Raw genomic sequence first — 24,413 nt, forward strand, 5'->3', positions numbered from 1 at the left:
CATAAAAGCACTTATGCATAAACAGTTTTGATATGAAACTTAATTTTGTTCTACTGTGATATTCAACTAGAGTAAAATTCTATTTTTAAGAAGATTATGCAAAAATGTTAATTTAATGAAATAAAATGATCATCAAATAAAATTTGAAAATGAATGCTTCCTTCTCCTGACACCAGTGACCAGATCATGTTAATTCTTCCTTGGTAGCAAATTCTTTTGCAAAGCATTCTTTTCCATTTTTCTTTTTTAAAAAATATTTATTTTTTTATTTGGCTGCATCGGGTCTTAGTTGCGGCGTGCGAGCTCTTCATTGCAGCACGTGGGCTTAGTTGCCCCATGGTATGTGGGATCTTAGTTCCTCGAGCAGTGATTAAACCCATGTCCCCTTCACTGGAAGGCAGATTCTTAACCACTGGACCACCAGGGAAGTCCCTCTTTTCCATTTTTCTTAAAAAGTCTTTGACTATGTTGAATCTTTTTTAAAAATTTATTTTATTAAATTATAGTTGATTTACAGTGTTGTGTTAATTTCTGCTGTACAGCAAAGTGCTTCAGTTATACATATATTCTTTTTCATATTCTTTTCAATTATGGTCTATCACAAGATAATGAATATAATTCCCTGTGCTGTACAGTAGGACCTTGTTGTTTATCCATTGTATACATAATAGTTTGCATCTGCTAACCCCAAACTCCCAGTCCTTCCCTCCCCCACCCGCCCTCCCCCTTGGCAACCACAAATCTGTTCTCTATATCTGTGAGTCTGTTTCTGTTTCATTGATAAGTTCATTTGTGTCATAGTCTAGATTCCACATATAAGTGATATCATATGGTACCTTTCTCTTTCTGATTTACTTCACTTAGTATGATAATCTCTAGGTCCCATGCTGCTGCAAATGGCATTATTTCACTCTTTTTTTAATGGCTGAATAGTATTCCATTATATATATCTATATATCTATGTATATACACACACACACACACACACACACACACACACACACACCCCACATCTTCTTTACCCATTCATCTGTCAATGGATATTTAGATTGTTTCCATGTCTTGGCTATTGTAAAGAGTGCTGCTATGAACACAGGGGTGCATTTATCTTTTTGAATTATAGTTTTGTCCAGCTATATGCCCAGGAGTGTGATTGCTAGATGTAGCATACACAGGAGCCATCTAAACTGGTTTGTTGTGTGTTGGCAATTGGTGTTGGGTCCAGGAAGGCTTTCCTTTGCATAATTTTATTTTACCTTATACAAGATCGGGTGCTCACTGAAGTCAGAGGCTTTGCAGGATGGACAGGCAACAATGTGTTGGAGTTAATCATCCCAGCTCTCACCTGTGTAACACTATCTCATCTGACCCCACTTTAGGCTATAAGGCCATTGCTTCTGGAGCCCTTCTGGGGCGTCCTTACATGTAGAAAAGCTATTGAGGAGATTTTACAACGTAAAAGCTTTTCTCTCTCTAGCACAAACACTCTGCCAGACAGGGATCATTCTAGAGTTGTTGGTGGGCATAATTTATGGGGAAATATATGATGTGTTTATTAGTATGGGCTAAAATGTTCATGAGTTGAAGAGTAGGCTTTTTTCAAATGTGGAATCTAACATAAATGAAGTTAATCCTTAAAACCTATAAGGTATCTTGATTGCCTTAGGAGAAGTGTTTTATGAACACACCTAAACCCTTCAACCATTATTTGTAGCCTTCAACAGTCAAGAAAAACGCAACCACATTTTGGTCGTTTGTTAGAAACTGCTTGAGTAGGTTTAAGCTGACTATATTAGTGAGGTACCTGTGGGTAAGGTCAGATCTATGGCTCCAAAACATAGCAGGAAAATGAGAGCCTTGAAAAAGTCACATCTGTAAAGAAACTTGGTAAAACTCTCATTCTGTACAGTATGGTAAACTGTACCCTGCACCGTACAGCAGGTTAATTTACTAAGACATTAACTTATGCTTATTCTTATTGTATTTTTCCCCTTACTATTCTAAGAAGGTAGTCAGACTTTTGTGTTCTCCTATCTCTGGAGCTCAAGGTTGCAAGAGAGAGGGCAGGGGTTGCCTGGCAACTCTCCCTCAAGGTTCTGGGAATTAGTTGCTCAGAAACCTCCTTGTTTGAGGGGATTGGGCTTGGTCAGCCCAAAGAGTGATGGAGAGAAAATGACCTTCCAAGACTGGGAAGGTGGAAGTGGGCAGGTAGGTCCCAGTAAGGGAAATACCCCTGTTCCCTAGCAGCTGCCTTGGATGAACATCACTTTGGAACAGTACCTGGTGTGGTGACCCTCTGGGTAGAACCTTCGGCATAGGCCTTCCCCACATTTGCCAAGATCCCACCATTCATGAAACAATGGAGCTACTCAACTTCTAGGAATAACATGTGCTTGGACACTGAGCAACGCAGGGGCTCTCTCTGAATGTTGTAAATTGCATAAGGCTTCCAATGCCTGGAGCTGGGAGGGAGGAAGCCCTTGTAATGATGGAATTTTAATATTTCAGCCCTAGGCAATTGGCAGTCTGGTGTCAGACTTGATTTGACTTAGAAAATAAGATGCTGTGATAAGCCAAGTGACAGAATAAAATTGTACCCAATACGACTGTGTACGTGAGAACAAAATACTAGCTTGGAATGAATGGTCATGTATGGGTGGGAGGAGTAGAGCCGTTAAGAACTAGTCCCAATTTTTTTTTTCATCTTTGCTTTTCCTTTTGTAAAAGCCCCATGCGAAATTATTTTCAACATGTACTACCTTTTTGGCCCAAAGGGCCTCCAGTGGAGCTGAGCAAGGTCCATAAGGGCCCCTGGAGGCCATGGGTAGACCAAAGAAATAGGAAGAAGGAAAAGGAGATGAGAAGAAAAAATGAGAAAGCAGAGGAAGTAGGGAGGAGAGAAAGTGACAGTTACCTAAAGTAACAGGAACTGTATGCATAGACAGAATAGATGCACTAGTGTGGCATAAGGTCTCAGGCCAAGCCAAAGGAGGAAACTCATGCATTTACTCTTTTTTCTATTTTCCCACATTTCTTCTACTTTACTTCCTATTCAGTCAGCCCTTGATTATCTTAACACCTCATCTGCCTCTAGGCAATGGATACTTAATTCCTAAATGGCTAGCTTGAGACGAGGCACTGGAAAAGCATCTGGTGTTGAGCCTCACAGAGACCTGAGTTTCAAATCTGGCTCTGCCAACTCATGGTACCATGTCTGGTCACTAGATCCTCAAGAGACGAAAGTAGTGCTACGTGTGTAGTAGGTGTCAGTAAACTGTCCTCTGGGCAAAACTCTCAAACGACCTCCTCCTTGTTATTTTACCTTCAGTCCTCTGGGTGGTGAAGACTTTTAGTCCTGAATAAACACTGGTGAAACTGAGGGCTGGCTAGGAAAGAGGCAGAGGACACTGAAGAGAACCCATGATTTCACATTCACATCTGTAAGCATCCCTGATCTTGGGTACGTCTAGTCCAGCGGTTCTCAAATTTTACCAGGCATCGGAATCACCTGCAGAGTGCAAGGTCTCCAGACTTCTGATCCTTGGACCCGCAAATATTGATACTCACCTCCAGAAGGAGTTTAGGGGTCTCCAGGTATACAAAAGACACTCAGGAGGCCCATGTATTTATCTTTCCAGGAGTTAAGAGAAGTTGTAATTGTTCTGTCTTCTACTTCACTGTATAAGTTTGTGTGAAATTCTGTCCAGACTTGGTAGATACTTTCATCCTACCTGTATATGAATGTCTATCTGTAATGCTTACTCACTAATAATATTGTGTACTCTCTCTTCTCTCTTCATATGCTGGGACAAAGAGATTTTTGTTGGGTTTTGTTGTCAGGATTGTTTTACTTCCCTAACACAACCCTAACCATTCTACTCTTCTCTGAAAACCACCCTCCCAGCCTAGGCTGATGCAGTTAGAGTTTCTCTCCCAGGAATTTGGGATCAGGGCTGAGAGACATGGTCTGCATGAACCAGGGGATCGGTGGGTGGGTAGTGAGGCAGACATGCAGAGAGAAGCAGAGACACCAATTCTTGAGATCTTTCCACCTGGGGTACAGTCCCAGTGAGTGCGAGCTGCCCTCCCCACCTTGGGTTCTGCGAGACACCTCATGTCATGTGAGCTACCTCATGTACTGCCAAAATCTCCTTTTCTGCTTAAGCAAATTGGCCTTGGATTTCTGCTAACTGCACCTAAATAATCTGCACTGAGATATTCCCCATTGCCCTCATTGATGAACTGCAGATTCCTAGACACAGTAACAAAGATCTTCACGATCTGGTGCCTGCTTACCCCTCCATCTCTTATCTCAACACATGTGCCTCCCACTCTATACCTCAGTCATATGGAACTACTTTTGAGCTCTTTCTTTTCTTCAGGGCTTAGGCATGCTTTTTATTTCTGCTTGTAACACCCTTTTCCCCTCATCTTTGCCTGGTCAATCCCTATTCGGCCTTCAGATATCAGTGTAGATGTGTCACTTCCTCCAGGAAGCCCTCCCGGATACATAGCTTTTTTCTCCATATTCTTGGAGTACCTTTAGCTCCCGAGTCCTAGCACTTACATAAGACACCATAACTGCCTGGTGACTTGTCTTTCTGCCTCTCTAGATTTTGAGCTCTGTGAGGGCACAGTCTGAGTCTCAATCGCTGTTGTATCTGGGTGTCTAACTGTACCTGGTACTTAGCCGGCACCCAATAAATACTTGTCAAGTGAATGAACGATGTGCCTCCCTTGCTATCAGTCACCTGCCCCAGTGGCAGATTGACAAGGTTGAACAGAAAAAATGAAAATTACTTTGGCCTCAAGGTATAGATTACAATTTGGAAATACTCCTGAGGTACAGAATCAGGTATCGCCATAGTTTGGGAATATCCTATTACTTTCATTTTATATTTTTCCCCCTTATTTAATGACCATGACAGAGTTTCTAATTAGAGAAAAGGCCTCATGCATACATTGATTCAAAAGTGCTGTATCACTAGGGAGATTTTGAGAATAAGGTTAGAATTTAGCATATCAGAAGTTGAATCCATTTGAGATCTCTCAAAGAGGTTTGACCTTGGGTCGTTTAGCACAGACTTTCATAGTCACTGAAAACTGTTGTCATGGTAATCATGGAACCTTTTATGATTTTTGTAGACAAGTTAATGAAGATACTGGGAACAGCCCAAAGGAATTCATACCTGAGTGTGCATTTGTCTCCATATTAACCCAATCACTGTTCTGAACACACATCTGCCCCTGGCCTGATTCTCTTGGCTCTCCTTCCTGACAGGAATAAATAAAAAACTGATCCTTTTTAGTTTTTCAGACTATGAGGCTGCGGATGGCTGCCCTTTTGGTCTCATTTCAACAGGAAGTCCTGCACAAAGGGCTTAAAGGAACAGAAGAAAAAAAATGCTGCATGAAACAAATCTCTTCTTTTATTTCAAAATCTTAATGTTGCTGATTTAAGGCACCTAAATCTAATGCCTATACAGAGGTTTCTTTTGTAGACAGCACAGAGCACTGAATATACCTACAGTCTTTTTCTTATGGTCCTTCATAAATACACCTTAATTTAAGCGTCCATCAAGTCTACAAATTTACATACAGATAGCTCAGTGTGCTCACAAGATTTGAGTGTGAGATTTTCCATTTATGTCCTGTCCTGCTAGTTCTTTCCCAATATCCATTCTCTCTTCTTTCCTAATAATAGTATTCCTTACTTTTAGTTAGGCATGCAGATGCTTGAAATCAAGACATTTCCCATTCTCCCTGAATTCTGGCCAATGGTATTTAAGTAGAAGTGGTGTATTTGACTTCCTGGACTTGTCTTTAAAGGGAGTAAGTATGTGCCTTTCTTCATCCCTTCCTACTGACTGGAATGTGGACATGATGGATGGAGTTGGGGTAGCCATTTTGGACAATGAGTTGAGAGCCACACTGAGAAAAGCAGAATGACAAGATAGAAGGAGTCTGCGTCCCTGAGGATAGTGAAGCTCCCATAAAAGCCCAGACTATGTTTATAGGAGAGAGAAAGAAACTTCAGTCTTATCTAAGCAACTGTTATTTTGGCTTTTCTGTCATCTAACCTTAACTATCACCCAAAAATGAAATTAATTATTCCTCTTTCCACTGATTGGGTGTGAAACTTTTCTGTGAGATTACCCATTGATTCCAGGGCACGCTGGAAGGTGGGCAGGTTTGCTGGACTTTTGCATTAGCCAGACTGAATTTTCTTGTATGGGGAATTGAGACAGAATGGCAGAAAAATACCTACTCCAGCTTAGGCATAGAGACATAGTGTCGCCTGGTCTTTTTATGTGCATTTTGAATTTTTCTAATATAGTAGAACCACGTATCTACCCTAAAATAAGAACCCTTATTTCAAATGCTTTTTGGAATGAAGTAGATGACAAATAAGAATCATTACTAATTAGTCTGAGTGCAAAGTATTGAGATAAGACACACACAAAAAAACCCAAAACAGAAAACCCCAAACTTTCCAAATTATCTGAAACAAGTGTAACAGTCCTCCACATGGGAGACACAGGTCTTGCACCAGTGAGGAACTGCAATTTTACTTACTGAATTTGGGCCTTTTAATCTTCTTTGTCATTTCTTTATTTGAGTGTATTCCAGTCACCAGCAAAACTACATGAAGAAAATGCAAAAAAATCTAATCAATATTATTTCACCTAAATGCTTTCTCTCTTTTGACCTTTATGTTTGCTTCAAGCATATGTTAAAGTATTCTCGTTAGTAGAACTAATTTTCCCTTATTTTATGGTTGGGGAAATAAGATGTATACTTTGTGCTTTTCTTAGCCTCTGCTGAAAGGGCCTTTTAAAAATACCTCTTGGATATCTGTCCCGGTTTTGCTGTCTTTAAATTTCACCACACCAGCGCCACCATCTCCACTTTCCAAAGGCAGGAACGTGGGTCTGGCGAAGCCCACTGATTTGCTTGGTGCCAGGAATAAATTATAGAGGTAGGATGAACACCCAGGCCCTTCCTGTTCTCTCTCTTCTGTTCCACACTGAGTTTCCAAATGCCCAGAGAACCGCATACGCATGCGCGCGTGTGCATTTGAAGTGCGCACATGTGCGTGCGAGAGAGACAGGGAGGGCGTGATGATGCGTGTCCGTACAAAGCCTCAGAGGAGGACTCTTTGGAAAGGGAGACAGGGAGGAGGGGGACTGGGGAGACGAGAGAGACTCCTCGCAGGGTATGGTGTGACCTGACTGTCCTTGGTGGTCCTTCCAGCCCCAATTGGTGCTGCGCCCCCCAGAGGCCAGCTGCAGGTAGGTGAGCTTCCTTCTCAGAAACGGAGCGGAACCTGGATACTGCTCTTCGGGAAGCAAAACAATAGGGGAAGAAAGGGGAACTCTTTATGCCTTTAAGTTTAAAGTCACATTGCTAGTGTGAGCCTTGTGTTTTTAAAATATAGGGCTTCCCTGGTGGCGCAGTGGTTGACAGTCCGCCTGCTGATGCAGGGGGCGCGGGTTCGTGCCCCAGTCCGGGAGGATCCCACATGCCGTGGAGCGGCTGGGCCCGTGAGCCATGGCCACTGAGCCTGCGTGTCCGGAGCCAGTGCTCCGCAACGGGAGAGGCCACAACAGTGAGAGGCCCGCGTACCGCACACACACACACACACACACACACACAATATATATATATATATATATATATATATATATATATATATATATATAAAACATTGACCGAATTTTTCTTATTACCAAAATAATACATGTTCCTTGTAGGACAGTAAAAAAAACACTCAAAAACAGTACTACAGAAAATAACAGATGAAAGCAAAAAGTGTAATATTTTCAGGCTTTTTCTATATATATGTATGTATTGTACTTTGAAACAAACATTTGATGATGCTTATACTGTTTACAATGTGTCATAAACTTATTTCTACTTAAGGATATAGAAACATTTTTTCTTGTCATTTAATGTTCCCCTCATAATTTTAACTGCCTACAAAATATTGCAATTCATGGACATACCGTAATTTAGCCAACTCCTGATTTAATATAAGTAGATTTATCTTTGCATGGATTCCTTATTATTGCCTTAAAATAAAATTCCAAATAGGGTTTCTTGTCTGAAAGATATGCCCACTTAAATTTCTGATATATATTGTGAACATTTCTCATAGCAATTTTTTAATGATGTCTGAAAATGCTCACTTCTCTGTATCTAGACTAATTCTACCTATAAACAGAAAAGCATGTTTTTCCTTTCAAAAGGCTAGTCAGTCTCTATTCTTCTTCCTTCCTTTCCAGGCCTTCTTCTACCTTACCCACCCAAAGATGATACTGCTCTAACTTACCTCCATTTTAGCTACTTTTTTGAGAAACCTACTTTCTGGATGGAGTTGGAATTCTGGAGGTGAACATGAGGCAGCAGAATAATTAAAATAGGAAGTTTACTTCCTACTTTATGTTTTTTTTTTTAACAACACAGATGCTTGATTAAAGCATAAATCAGGAGTTAGGCATTCTTGAATTGGTAACTGTCTTTGAAGGAAAAAGTGGCAATGTCACCAAGTGTTTGTTAAGAAAATTTTTTATTTATCTTATGATTAACTAGCTGAGCTGTGCCAATGATGTAGCTCCTGAATTATCCTGTTTTGACTATTAGCACTAGTTGAGGCCTGGACAGTTGACATACCATGTCCTGCAAGAACAGAGCCATGAAAGAGAACTGAGTGAAAACCAAACGTCTAGCCAAGTAGAATGAAGGCAGACATTTTTTAGGTGTTATTTACTTCTGGGGTTTGCGTAGGGTGTGAATGTCGTGGAGGTCTGATTTTTATAGTAGGCTCTGTGTCATTTAACTCTGTCCAAAGACCGCATCTTCATTTTATACACAAAAATAAATAACTAGAATATTTTTAAAAAAACAAGTACGAAATAAATATACAGAAAAAATTATGCGCATAAAGCAGAGGGAGTAAGTGAAATAGTCGTAAATTTGGGTATCAGTTCTTGGTGGGAAACCAAATACTGTCTTTCTGGGGCTGTGTACCCATGGCATGTGGTTTATAAGTCTTGGTATCATTAGGACTATAAATATTTGAGTAAGACCACCCCATCACTCGCATTTTCTTGCCCAAGACCCTCCAGGCTGAAAACATGCAGAGCTGGGTTCAGTTTTAAGCAGTGGTTAATAAAGTCATTATTTTCAATGGTACACAGAGGCCCTCCCCTCAGCTTAGATGCTTGTTAATTAAAGCTCCCCAGAAGCCACTCCTCAAGGGGAGAGCTGGTCAGTAAGGCTGCAAATGTGCTTGTGCCCTGAAGCAAGTCATTCCTCATCTGCAAGACCTCTCTTGCTACCTTGGAAATGGTGACTTGCATGTGGAATTTGGGTGAGAGAAAAATCAGTCTTGTGTTCCTGTTCTTAGGAAGCCTGGCAGAGCACCGAGATGGATGACAGATGCTCACTTCAAAGTACAAAGCAGAACACAGGTCTGAAAGCCCTTCCATGGGAGTAGTTATCTGGCCACAGCTGAGGCCATTAGAGTCTAGAGGCCTTGAGGAAATCAAGGCTAGAGTCTGAAGTTCCAAGGCAACCATGATTTACCAACTCTGCAGCAATACTTCTCAATTTTTAAAAATTCAATGTTCCAGCTTTGAGTAACATGAAAAGTTCTCACCTTTCGCTAGTCGTGTTTGAAATTTCAAAACAAATTACATATTGAATTTATTTTTTCAAATAAAAATTTTCCTCTGCTCTGTTTCTCTCTAATGTGGCCATCAGTATGATTAAGATAGCTGAGGTGCAATTGTTTTAAAATTCAATTTAAGTAAATTATCGTCCACATAATTTATAGAGAAAATACGAATGAGTTAGCCTGAAACAATGTTCAGTCTCATTAATGATAAAAAATGCAGGCTAAAGCAAAATGACAAGATATTTTCTCATAGTGTGTACTGAATATTGAACACAAGATTATAACTTAATCCTGGCATGGATTTGGGATTAGGGTAGTCCAGTACATTGTTGGCGGAGTCATTCTGGAAAGCCATTTGGTAATACATTTCAGTAGCCTTAAAAAACATTTATATTCTTCGTCCTAGAAAATATATACCTAGTAATATATCGCAAGTTATAATCAGAGACATAGACAAGGATTTATGTATAATAAAAGGTGTTCATTACAGCATTATTCCTAATAGCAATCGGAAATAATGAAATCTTGGAAATGTCCCAACAGTAGGGGAATACTAAGCATTTATTACAAATGATTTTAGCAGAAGATTAAATGACCTGGGAAGTTCTCAGCTCTAACCCTAAGCATGATTCTGACAAAATTAGAATATACGCAGAGAGAAATACCTGGAACAAATATACCAAAATTTTAATAATGGTAGAGTTATAATTCCTATTTTATATTTTCTGTATTTTTCCCATTTCATGGTAAAGTTCTTACACATAAATATTCTATGTTTTATGCAGAATGTTTCTTTTCGAATTAGAAAGAGACAATTGTTATTTAATTTGGTCATATTGAAATCAGATAGACTTACAATAATGAAAAGCGCTTTCTAAAATCACTGGCATGGTTAATAGGCACTTGTGTTCCACTCTTCCCGTCAGTATTAAGTCATAATCAGAATCCATTTATTTTCAAGAAAAGACATGAAGTGTCAGAACATTTAACCAATTATCAAATCAGTAAGTACTTACTGAATACTTATTACGTGTCTAGAACATTTATAGGAATGCTTCATTCTAGCCCATAAACTTCTTGTTTGATCCCTTAGTGTCACTCAAGATACTAACTCAGGTGGTGTTGACAGGGACTCTCTCCTTCACCAGACTTTAGTCAGGCTCCTCTAAGCCCTCTTCTCAACTAGGCTTTGACCTTGGGCTTCTGTGTCTGTCCTTGTTGGGCCTGCATCCCTTAGTTTTAGCAAAAATCTTGTTTAGAGAGAATCCTCCACCCTTGATATGTGATCACCCTGGTCTGCTTTTAGCAAGAATCCTGTCTGGTTGGTTTAGCAAGAATCCCCTGATTCCCGTGAAATCTCCTCTTAGTAATTTCCATCCCCTGACCCCTGCAAGCCGCTCCTTGGCTATAAATCCCCACTTTTCCTTGTTATATTCGGAATTGAGCCCAGTACAATACTGAGGTCTCCTTTCCCCTATTGCAATGGTTCCTGATTAAAATCTGTTTTTACTGCTTTAAATACTGTCCAGCTCTGGTTCTCTTTAACAGTGGCCACAGTGCCTTCCTGAAAACTGATTTATAAAGCAGATGATTTAAAATCAGCTCAAATTTCCCCTATGCTTTGCTTTCGACTTACTTACTTACTCAACGAAACATCTAGCATGAAATATATCAGAGCTTCATTGCAGAGACAGGATAACTTATTCTCTATAATCACATAAATCACAAAATTATGGTTCAGATCATGGAATATTGAAGCTGGGAGGCGCTTTGGAGGTCATCTTTTTATTTTGTAGAAGAGAAACCAAGGTCAAGGTTGACATCTCAGCTAAAGCTGCTTTGGAGGGGGAGGGGGCAGAAGTTGGAACCAGAATGCAGGTTCCAACTGGTGCTGGTGCAGCCTTAGGCTTTTTATGCTACTTTCTCCCCACAGTGCAGTCATTGATTATATGTGGTGCTCCGATGACAGCGGGCAGCATACAACTCTGCTACATCATAAATTTACACGTTTAGAGTGACCATGCTAGCTCTGATATATACCGATTAGACACTTAATTAACATTAATTTCGAGGGCTTTTGGGGGATCTTTGGATGGTTCGCTGTGATATTGTGATTTATGGTAAATATATATTTTGGTGTTCCCGCCACAGTTCCTGCCTAACAGCTCCCCAACCCTTGGAATGTCCTGAGTGATAAGAGCAGTGGGAGCATCTTTTGTTATAATATATATATTTTTTGCTGGAGTAAAATTGCTTTACAATGTTGCATTACTTTCTTCTGTACAACGAAGTGAATCAGCTCTACGTATAACTATATCCCCTCCCTCATGGACCTCCCCCCACCACCGCCCATCCCACCCCTCTAGGTCACCACAGAGCACCGAGCTGAGCTCCCTGTGCTATATACAGCAGGTTCCCACTAGCTATCTATTTTACACATGGTAGTGTATTTATGTCAAACCTAATCTCCCAATTCGTCCCACCCTCCCCTTTGCCCCCTGTGTCCACATGTCTGTTATATTTGATTTCTTGTCCTCAGTTCCTGAAATCAGAGCCATAAAGGTGAAATGGGTGTCTTGTTTTTCATAACAAGCCCCTTTCAATCACAACTGAGTTTATGTAAATGAGGTGGCTTTTGAAAATCCCCTAAAGATGAGGGAGCTGGTTGCCAGGGAAACCCACCGTGAATAGAGAGTTGGAATTTTCAGTCCCATCTCCTGATTTCCCAAGAGGAAAGAGGGGCTGGAGGTTGAATCAATCACCAATGGCCAGTGAGTTAATCAATCATGCCTATATAATGAAGCCTCCATAAAAATCCAAAAGGAGAGGGTTCAAAGAGCTTCCAGGTTGAGGAATGAGAGCTCGTCCATGTGCCACCGTGCTGGGCCCAAATTCCACGGGGACAGAAACTTCTTTGTTCAGGACCTCGCCCTATGTATCTCTTTATCTGGCTGTTGATTTGTATCCTTTAATATCCTTTGTAATAAACTGGTAATCTAGTGAGTAAACTGGTTTCCTGGGTTCTGTGAGCTGCTTGAGAAAATTAATCAAACGCAAGGAGGGGGTCATGGAAACCTCTGCTTTATAGCCAGTCAGTCAGAAGCACAGGTGACAATCTGACTTGCAATCGGCATCTGAAGTGTGTGTGTGTTGGGTGGCGGGGGGCAGTCTTGTGTGAGCCCTTACCTGCAGGATCTGATGCTATCTCCGGGTAGAATGGTGTCAGAATTGAGCCGAGTTGTAGGAAACCCAGCTGGTGTTGAGGAATCACTTGGTGTGGGGGAAAAATTCACACATAGGAATTGGGTGCAGAATCAGACTCTGAAACCTGAAAAATCCAACATCCCTGACAAGAATAATATATTTAGCAATATTTCTTGAGTGCCTGTGAGATGTGCTGAGAACTGAAAATGCAACAGTGAGCAAGACACAGCTCCTGCTATCAGTGTCGTACAGTGTCAGGGGAGGCAGCTTCATAACGAGGTGAATGCCATGCAGTCGTGACTAGAATCAATACAGGGCACCAGGGAAGCCCATAGGAAGAGGGTCTGATCAAATGGAAGGCAGAGGAAGCTTCCTGGAGGGCCAGTAGGGTGTGTGGGGGTGAGAGGAAGAACATTCCAGGACAGGGAACAGCATAGTCAAAGACCTGGAAGGGAGAAATGACTCGACCTTCAGGGGAATGAGAAGGTCAGCACTTCCCACGTCCCTGGAAGCCAGGCTGGGCCCTGTGGTAGGGAGGAGAGCAGGAGAGGACGGCAAGAGCCATATGAGAGAGGCCTTGCCAGCAAGCAAAGCGCTTTGAGAGATGTGGGCTCCGTCATAAAGACAAAGGGAAAACACTGAGTGTTAAGTCAGGAGAGTGGGATCAGATATGGGCTTTAGGGAGATTAATTGGGGTGTGGTAGAGAATGAGTTAGAGGGGTAAGGATTCGGGGCAGGGAGGCTGTCACAGTACTGAAGAGGGTTTCGGGGGACTTAAGGGAAATGACCCTGGGATGGAGACAAGCAGATGAATAAGAGAGATTCCAGGGAGGGGCATATAAGGACACAGAGAAGAGAATCTGCGGTAGGAGTCTCCCTTTTCTACTTTGATTTCTTGCTTTGTGAATGAGCAACCCTGAGGGGAAAAGGGTTTTGCAGAAGGGCAGGCTGAGAGGGGCGAGACAAGCAAGGACAGTCAAGTTCTTCTTGGTTCCATGATGTGGGGGACATGGCAGAGTGTGAACCAGCCTCAGGGTTTCTGTGTTTTGTTTTGTTTGTTTTACAGTGGCTAAATCCTTCCTGTTCCTAACCCCTGCCCCACCCTCATCCCACCCTGTGTTCACCCCTACTAACCTATAGGTTAGTATGGGGCTGGGGGGAGATAGCCTCTCAGAAGGACAAGGTGGAAGTGAAGGACCCTGTGCTCTCAACGAGAATATTCCTTAGCAAGTTGGTGGTGGAGTCAGGGCCAGAACCTTATCTTCCCTCTGACTCCCAGCCCAGTCTCCTTCCACCATACTGAGAGCCCCTTGCCTTCCCAGCTGTGTCACCTCTTTCTCTTCCAGTCCTCAGTTCTGCCACTGTAGATTCCCCTCTGCACAGACCTTGCACATTCTGACTATATTATGGGTTAAATTGTGTGCCCCCCTCCCTGAATTCATAGGACTTCTGATGGACTTCGTGTTTAAGTCCTAGCCCCCAATACCTCAGAAGGTGACCTTAATTGGAAATAGAGTGGTTGTAGATGTAATTAGTTAAATTTAACTAACTTAATTAGTTAGGGTGAGGTCATCCTCCTGGAGTAGGTTGGGCCCCTAATCCAGCATGACTGGTGTTATAAAAAAGGGGCAGTTTGGATATAGACACAGACAAACACAGAGGTGAAGGTGTTTGGATATAGACACAGACAAACACATGTGAAGGTGAAGGCATAGGTTGGGGTGATGCCAAGGATTGCTATAGATTGCTAGCAAACCACCAGAAGCTAGGAGAGAGGCGTGGAACAGAGTTCACTCTCACGGCCCTTTGAAGGAACCAGCCCTGCTGACACCTTGATTTTGGACTTGTAGCCTCTAGAATTGTGACAGAATAAAATTCTGTTGTTCTAAGCCACCCAGTTTGTGGTATTTTGTTATGGCAGCTCTAGCAAACTAATACTGACTATCTAAAAGGCCTTTGTACCCTTCCGTGGCAATAGTTTCATAGTGACCCACAGGATCACTCTGCCTGACACAGAGTGGCCACAGCACAGCGGGGTCAAGATTAACAAAGATTACCCTTGGGCTTAGTGCTAAACCCATCAGCACTTTTCTTTCGTCTGGTTGACCTGCTGCTCCTTAAGGGCCTACCCCAAATTGTGTTCTCTGTTGGTAATATAAGGTTAAAGGGTTTCACCTCTAAAAGTATGAGTTGCCAGTGGTAGAAGTAAGGCCATGTCAGTGATGAGAATTTTTTTTTTGAGAAATTAAGAAATAAGTTCTCTAACTTCAGAATCTGTAAATATGCTTTATCTGAAATACTTGCTGGTTGCTGAATAATACACACACACAGATATGTGTGTATATATGTGTGCTTAATATATAATATGTAGACATACGTATGTATACACGTGTTTGCTTTATATAAAAAATATATAGACATACATTCTGAATTTGATCTACATTTAACATTCCCAGTCAAACATTTCTCCAAAATGTTTATCATAAAAAGATACACTGAACTGTTTATATGCTCTGTCTTGGTTTAAATCTTTTGCTGGCAAGATTCTTTGGACATTAGGAGAATGTTAAAAGCGTATCCAGATACACATATAAAAGTACTTACCAAGGAACATTTCAATAACAGATGCCTTCATAGTGAGGACAGCAATCCCCATAAATATCAAAATGGCACCCTAGAGAGGAAGAAACAATAACATCATCATATTTCAGCCAGGAGTTCTGAATTGGATGCACAGAGTGTAGGGAGGGGCTGCCTCATTTTGCATTGCCCTCTGGAGTCTTAGGATTTCAATCTGCGGCTTTCTGTAAACAACGCATGGAGATCAGCTGCGCTGGTACCCAGAGAGGCTATTCTCAGAAAACCTGTTCTAGCCACCAGCCTCCTCTTCTTCAGAGATTTGGTCTTAGACTAAAGAGGAAATAATTCCACAATTTCCAGAATATGTTCAACCAGTCTTCAAATTAGGACAAAAGCCACACTTACGGTATTTAGAGAACATTTTTAGATTACAAATTGTGGGGGGTTTTTTTGTTTGTTTTGAATAAATTTATTTTATTTTTGGCTGCATTGGGTCTTTGTTGCTGCACGCAGGCTTTCTCTAGTTGCGGTGAGTGGGGGCTGCTCTTCGTTGTGGTGCGCGGGCTTTTCATTGCGGTGGCTTCTCTTGCTGCAGAGCACAGACTCTAGGCGCGTGGGCTTCAGTAGTTATGGTGAGTGGGCTCAGTAGTTGTGGCACACGGGCTTAGTTGCTCCGCGGCATGTGGGATCTTCCTGGACTAGGGCTTGAACCCGTGTCACCTGCATTGGCAGGCAGATTCTTAATCACTGCGCCACCAGGGAAATCCTACAAATTGTTTTAGATTACAAAAACAATTCACTCAATATTTATTAAATCTTATTGTATGTCTAGGGATGAGGTGATTAAAATTGAATTAAAAGATAGTTCTTGCTCTTAAAAGACTTACAGTTCAATAGAAGTGAGAAAACATACCTGGACAGAAATAACCATAACATTAGAGAGTGTGCAGGCCCCCAAAGGAAGAATAAGGGGAGTTTATGGACCAGTGGTTCTCAAACTTTGCTGCATATTAGAATCATCTGGGAGTTTTAAAAGGCCCTGATGCCCAGGCTGCATCTCAGACCAATTGAATCAGAATCTCTTGCAGGTGGGGTCTAGGCATCAAGCGTTTTCGAAACTCCACAGGTAATTCCAATCTGCAGCCAAGTTTGAGAACCAGTGGTTTAAAGCAAGGCTTCCAAGTTTTAATGTGCATATGAATCACTTGGGGATCTGGTTAAAATGTAGATTCTAATCCAGTAGGTCTGGGATAGTGTCAGAGAGTCCCCAAGAGGTTAGGGAATTTAGAGGAGGGAGAGATTATGTCAGCTGTGGGAATAAGAGGAAGCCTCTTGGAGGTGGCAGCAATTGGGTTAACTTTGAAAGATGAAAATAGGAGATGAAGTGGCTCCAAGTCAGGGGAAACAGCATTGACAGAGGCTCAGAGGTTGGAAAGCAGAGTGGATACAAGGATGCTGTTGAAGCAAGATCTTTTTTGACCCACCTCCTAGAGAGATGGAAATAAAAACAAAAATAAACAAATTGGGGTGTAATGAAACTTAAAAGCTTTTGCACAGCAAAGGAAACCATAAACAAGACCAAAAGACAGCCCTCAGAATGGGAGAAAATATTTGCAAATGAAGCAACTGACAAAGTTCATCTCCAAAATACACAAGCAGCTCAATATCAAAAAAACAAACAACCCAATCCAAAAGTGGGCATAAGATGTAAATAGACATTTCTCCAAAGAAGACATACAAACACATGAAAAGATGCTCAACATCACTAATCATTAGAGAAATGCAAATCAAAACCACAATGAGGTATCACCTCACACCAGTCAGAACGGCCATCATCAAAGAATCTACAAACAGTAAATGCTGGAGAGGGTGTGGAGAAAAGGAAAGCCTCTTGCACTGTTGGTGGGAATGTAAATTGATACAGCCAGAATGGAGAACAGTATGGAGGTTCCTTAAAAAACTAAAAATAGAACTACCATATGACCCAGCAATCCCACTACTGGGCATATACCCAGAGAAAACCATAATTCAAAAAGATACATGTACCACAATGTTCATTGCAGCACTATTTACAATTGTCAGGACATGGAAGCAACCTAAATGTCCATCGACAGATGAATGGATAAAGAAGATGTGGTACATATATACAATGGAATAGTACTCAGCCATTAAAAGAAACGAAATTGAGTTATTTGTAATGAGATGGATGGACCCAGAGTCTATCATACACAGTGAAGTAAATCAGAAAGAGAAAAATACCATATGCAAATGCACATATATGGAATCTAAAAAAACGGTACTGATGAACCTAGCGGCAGGGCAGGAATAAAGATGCAGATGTAGAGTACAGACTTGAGGACATGAGGGGGAAGGGGAAACTGGGATGAAGTGAGAGACTAGCATTGACATATATACACTATCAAATGTAAAATGGATGGCTAGTGGAAAGCTGCTCCATAGCACAGGGAGATCAACTCGATGCTTTGTGACGACCTAGAGGGGTGGGTTAGGGAGGATGGGAGGGAGGCTCAAGAGGGAGGGGATATGGGGATATATGTGTACTTATAGCTGATTCACTTTGTTGTACAACAGAAACGAATACAACATTGTAAAGCAATTATACTCCAATAAAGATGTATATATATATATGATGCTGTTGATCCATAAGAGGTTCCCTCTTCTCTTAAGGCTACGGGGAAACCCTAGAAGTTTTATTCATACCATCATTAATTGAACATATGATCCCCGTTGAAAAGGCAAGGAAATTAAGGCTTAGAAAGGCAAAATGTCATACCCGTGGTGACCAGGCAGTGAGTAGGGTTAGAATGGAGGTGGGAGTAGGTGGGAAGGATCTGCCCTGGGCTTAGGCGATAAGGAATAACATTGTCTGTAGGGAATTTAAAGACTTAAAGTTGGTCTGCTCTTTATTATCCTTATAAACTAGCAATTCTAAACCATGTCAGTGATAAAGCACTCTTCCTCTCTGGGGCAGATGACTCCCACTACGTCTGCTCCACCCATGCCACAGCTGTGTGGCTTTTAGGCTTTAGCTGGCGTTCATAACCCTACCCTCTGCTCTGTCCACGGGTGTGCTAGGAAAACTGCTGTCTTTAAAAAAGCCCCGATTTAGCCCATTTGTCAATTTCTGTGGCATAAATCCTCCCACCCTGGCTGATGTTGAAGTCACCAAAGTGACATCGCTGCATGGAGATTTGGAAAGAGATAAACAATCTGGTACTAGCTAGGTCTAGAGCAAGCTTATATTTAATATGTAGATACAGTGCTGTGCAGAGTTTATTAACAAAAAGCAATGATTAGATTATGGTTGAGGTAGTAATACAAGCACTTGATGCAGTCAACTTAAAACTGGTAGATGAAAGGCTTTATTACAAACCATTAGGCAGCAAGAGTAACCCAAGACAGAACCGATCACTTTGTTATTTTCCAGCAACAGTTGCAATGTGTTAAATTTCCCAATTAAGGTAGTTGACCACTGGCTAAGTAAAAGGCAAATAACCATCTTTATCTTCAAAATAGAAATAGTCACATATATGATTGGCAATTTGATACTTAATTATCTGGGTCATATTTTGGAAATAGTGTGATGACACATCATTTTTTTGTCTTATATTAATTAGAGGAGCTGCAGATCAACTCACATGTTTTCAGGCCTCAAATTTAATTCTCCTGTTGGGATAAATACAGTATATCAAGCTACCCTACCCAACCCACCTAACTATCTCTGCTAGTTGGCTGTTACCATATAGCATTGGACATTTTGTCTGAGTCACCATAGATTTCTCTTTCTCTCATACCCCACATCTTTTCCATCAGCGAAGCCTGTTGGCTCTACATTCATAATATATCCAGAATCGGACCGCTTCACATCATATTTACCATTGCCACCGGGTCCAGGTCATGCCCTCTTTCACCTGGATTAAAGCAATTAGTCTCCTAACTAGGTTGTTTCCTTCTCCTACAATCCAAAGTCCACACAGCAGCCAGCGTGATCCTGCTCAAAGTAAGTCAGTTCATGGCATTCCTCAGATCAGAACTTCTGTGGTTCTCTGCTTACTCAGAATGAAAGCCAAAATCTTGGCAAGTGGCTCAGGACCCCAATAGATTTGGCCACCATTGGCCCCTCTGACCTCTCTTCCTTCCATTCGACTTCTCACTTATTAAGCTCCAGGCTCACCTCTCCCCTGAGGGTCTCTGCAGTTACTGTTAACTCTACCTGTATGCCCTTCCCCCAGATCAAACATGATTTACTCCCTCATTTCTTTCAAGTCTTTGCTAAACGCTATCTTCCCTTAAGATTTTCCCTAATCACCCAATTTAAAATTGTAAGCCCTCTCCCACCCACCATCAATTGTACACCCTATCCTTTCCCCACTATATTTTCTTCCCGTCACTTATCACCTCTGACATACTCTATACTTTGCTAATTGTATTTGTTTATTGTTTGTGTTCTCTACTGGAATGCAAGCTCCATGAAGGCAGGGGTTTTTATTTGATTTTTTATGTGCTGAAAACATATACTTAATCCATGAGTGAGTGGTTAGGGCTCTTTCCTTTCCCTAGGAAATAAAGAAAGGAAACAAAACAAGGGGAAGACAATCTGTGAATACTCTATAAATCTACTGAGTTGTACATTTTCAAAGGTGTATTTTATGGTATGTGGATTATATTTCAATAAGCATTATTGTTAGTCAACATACAAACCAAAAGGGAAGATAGAATTTCGGAGAGAAGGGCTCTCAGATCTGTCTTACAACTTTAGAAGACACGATAGACCGACCTTTACACAAAGGGATGAATGGATAAAAAAACAGCAGGATTCCAGGAAGCATGCTAACCCCAGAGGAGATAGCCCCCAAGTAATGGAACTCGACCAGAATCACTCTGGTCTCCTGGAATCAGAATGTTTGAGGCTTCTTTCTTACCACTTGAATTTCTCTCCTTGCTTGGTTCATTTACTTATACGTTTAAAATGTAAATGTGCTTTTTGAAATGTGTGAAAAAAAATTCAGACCCTCTCTTAGCCATTCCAGCAACTGGGGATAAGAATGACCACCAGCACTGTTAAGCAGTTTATGCCGGCAGTTCAATGTCAGGGAGCTGTAGGGTGCACAGTAATGTTGGAACCTTAATATCTCATGTGCTCACCAGGGTTCTAACAAAAACAGAACAATAAGGGTTTCCAAAAGAACATGTTACTGATTCATAAATGTATGAATTGTGCTGTGAGATGTAATATAAACAGTCCTGAATGTGAAGCTCTGGTGGGGCAAATGAAGGCTGATAGCAAAATAAAAATAGACATAATGTAACTAGAGTAGCCAGCCAATTTAATTAGATCTCTTGTTGCCTGGAATTAGAAAAGAGCTGATTATTTATCGGTAATACATGATAATGCTGCTTTATATTTTTATGGTTCTTCACAGTGTTTTTTCTCCGATTTTTTAAATTACGGTAAAACACAAAAACATAAAATTTGCTATCTTAACTATTTTAAAGTATACAATTCAGCAGTATTAAATACATCCATAAATGTGCCATCATCACCATTAGCCCTCCATTAAAAACTCTTTTTGTCTTGTAAAATTGAAACTCTATGCCCATTAAACAATAACTCCCCATTCTCCCCTTTCCCCAGCCCCTGGCAACCACCATTCCACTTCCTGTCTCTATGATTTTGACTTTTCTATGTATGTCATACAAATGGAATCATACAGTATTTTCTTTTTGTGAGTGGCCTGTTTCAAATAGCATAATGTTCTTAAGGTTCATCCATGTTTTATCGTATGTCAGAATTTCTTTCCTTTTTCAGGCTGAATAATATTCCATTGTATGTATATACCACATTTTCCTCATCCATTTATCTGCTAATGGGCACATGGGTTGCTTTTGTGTTTTAGTTATTGTGAATAATGCTGCAACGTACATGGCTATAAAAATATTTCTTTGAGACCCTGCTTTCAATTCTTTTGTGTATGTGTCAAGAAGTGGAATTACTAGATCATATGGTAATTGTATTTTTAATTTTTTGTGGAACCTCCATACTGTTTTCCAGAGTAGCTGTACAACTTTCCATTCCCACTAACAGTGCACAAAAGTTCCAATGTTTCTATATCCTCCCCAACACTTGTTATTTTCTGTTTCTTTTGATAGTAGTAATGGGTGTGAGGTGGCATATTATTGTAGTTTTGATGTGCATTTCCCTAATGATTAGTGATGTTGAGCATCTTTTCATGTACTTGTTGGCCATCTTTATATCTTCTTTGGAGAAATGTCTATTCATGTCCTTTGCCCAGTTTTTAATCAGATTGTTTTTTGATTGTTGTTGAATTTTAGAAGTTTTCTATATATTCTGGATATTAATCCCTTATCAGATATATGATTTACAAATATTTCTTCCCATTCCCTGGGTTGCCTTTTTACTCTGTTGATAGTATCCTTTGGTACACAAAATTATAAAATTTTCATGAAGTCCAATTTGTTTGTGTTTTCTTTTGTTGTTTATACCTTTGGGTGTCATAGTCAAGAAATCATTGCCAAATCCAATGTTATGAAGCTTTTGTCCTATGTTTTCTTTTAAGAGTTTTACAGTTTTAGGTCTTACATTTAGATCTTTGATCCACTTGAGTTAATTTTGTGTATGGTATTAGGTAAGGGTCCAACTTCTTTCTTTCTCCATGTAGATATCCCATTTTCCTGGCACCATTTGTTGAAGAGACTGACTTTTCCCCATTGAATGGTCTTGGCAAAAAAAATCGTTTGACCGTATATGTGAGGGCTAATTTTGGGGCTCTCTATTCTGTTCCATTGGTGTATATGTCTGTGTCTATGCTAGTACCACACTGTTTTGATTATTATAGCTTTGTAATAAGATTTTTAGATCAGAAACTATGAATCCTCCAGCTCTTCTTTTGCAAGATTGTTTTAGCTGTTTTGGGTCCTTTGAGATTCCATATAAATTTTTGCATGTTTTTTTCTATTTATGCAAAAAATGTCATTGGGATTTTGATATTGTATTGAATCTGTAGATTGCTTTGGGTAGTATTGATATCTTAGCAATACTAAGTCTTCCAATCCATGAACATGGGATATGTTTCTACCTATTTATGCCTTCTTTAGTTTCTTTCAGTAATGTTCTATCGTTTTCATTGTACAAGTCTTTTACCTCCTTGGTTAAGTTAATTCCTAAGTATTTTATACTTTTTGTTACTATTGCAAATGGAATTTTTTTCTTAACTTTTGTTTCAGATTGTTCATTGTTAGTGCAACAGTGATTTTTTGTGTGCAACTGACTTGTGTGTGTTGATTTTGTATCCTACTATTTTGAATTCATTTATTCTAACAATTTTGTTGTGGAATCTTTAGGATTTTGTACATACAAGATTATATTATCTGCAAACAGAGATAATTTTATTTCTTCCTTTCCAGTTTGGATGACTTTTATTTCTTTTTCTTGTCTAATTGCTTTGGCTAGAACTTCTAGTACTTCCTTTCCAGTTTGGATGACTTTTATTTCTTTTTCTTGTCTAATTGCTTTGGCTAGAACTTCTAGTACTATGTTGAATAGAAGTAGTGAAAGCAGGCAACCTTGCCTTGCTCCTGATCTTAGAAAGCTTTCAGTTTTTCACCATTGAGTATGACATTTGCTGTGGGTTTTTCATAAGTGTCTTTTATTATGTTGAGGTTGTTTTCTTCTATTCCTGATTTGTTGAGCATTTTTATCATGAAATGGTGTTGAATTTTGTCAGATGCCTTTTCTGCATCCACTGAGGTAATCATGTGTTATTTTTCCCCTTCATTCTATTAACATGCTGTATTACATTAATTGATTTTTGTATGTTTAACCATCCTTGCATTACAGGAACAAATCCCATTTGGTCATAGTGTATAATTATTTTAATATTCTGGTGAATTTAGTTTGCTAATATTTTGTTGAGGATGTTTTCCATCAGTGTTTATAGGGATATTGTATTGATATGGGAAACTGTAGTTTTCTTGTAGTGTCTTTGGTTTGGTATCCAGGTAGTGCTGGCTTCATAGGATAACTTAGAAAGTGTCCCCTCATTTTCAATTTTTAGGAAATGTTTGAGAAGGATTGGTGTTAGTTCTTCTTTAAATGTTTGGTAGAACTCACCAGTGAAGTCATCAGGTCCAGGGCTTTTCTTTGTTGTAAGATTTTTGATTATTGATTCATTCTCCTTACTAGTTATAGATCTATTCAGATTTTCTATTCCTTCATAATTTAGTCTTGGTAGGTTTTGTGTTTTTAGGAATTTGTCCATTTCATCTAGATTATCTAATTTGTTGGTGTACAGTTATTCATAGTACTCTCTTATACTCTTTTTTATTTCAATAACAGTGCTTGCTTCAGGGGAAGAGAACTGGGTAAGTGGTGATCAGGAATAAGAGTGAGTTTTACAGTTTTGTTCTGTTTAAATCTTTACCCTTTGCACATATGTTAATAAATCAGAAGTTAATAAAATGATCTCTTGGGAAGACTTAACATATACAGACAGTGTTGATATCAAATGAGAAGCTACAGTAATCTCCTAACCCTCTCCTTGCTCCTTGCTTTTCTTGCTCCAGGTCATCCTTCCCTTCAGTTGGAAAGGATCAGCTTCCTAAAGCACAGGTCTGACTATGCATTCACCCCCTCAGAATTCTTCTTCACAGTCCATTCATTCTCTGTAGAATAAAGCCCAAATTCCTTAGTGAACTTTTCATGAAATGTCCCAACTTACTTTTCACACCATCTTGCTGCAATTCTCTTCTGTAATCCTCTGCTTTGACCCTAGCACACCCTGGGATTTTGGTCCTTTGCACCCTGCACATCAGGGTTTTGGCTCATGTTCTTATTACTGTTCTATTTGGAATATGTTACCACCCCTCATCTGCCTCTCACAAGCATATCCATCTTTCAAGGTTTGCTCAT

At 40.2% G+C, this 24,413-nt stretch overlaps 1 protein-coding gene across 2 annotated transcripts in view; it reads right to left on the minus strand.

Moving 5' to 3' along the window:
- The window catches only part of VIT (vitrin), a 123,304-nt gene that overhangs the window by 78,072 nt on the left and 20,819 nt on the right, over positions 1-24,413 (minus strand). For both annotated transcript variants that reach the window (XM_022574095.2, XM_022574093.2), the window contains exons 2-3: positions 15,488-15,557; positions 6,577-6,642 (exon numbers count right to left, since the gene is read on the minus strand). In XM_022574095.2, the coding sequence (XP_022429803.1) occupies positions 6,577-6,642; positions 15,488-15,539 (118 nt within the window). In that variant the 5' untranslated portion in view covers positions 15,540-15,557. The remainder of the gene's footprint in view (positions 1-6,576; positions 6,643-15,487; positions 15,558-24,413) is intronic.

The sequence above is a fragment of the Delphinapterus leucas genome, chromosome 13 (genome assembly GCF_059928025.1).
Source record: "Delphinapterus leucas isolate spDelLeu-1000000601 "Yukka" chromosome 13, BTC_Dleu_Yukka2, whole genome shotgun sequence".
NCBI lineage: Eukaryota > Metazoa > Chordata > Mammalia > Artiodactyla > Monodontidae > Delphinapterus > Delphinapterus leucas.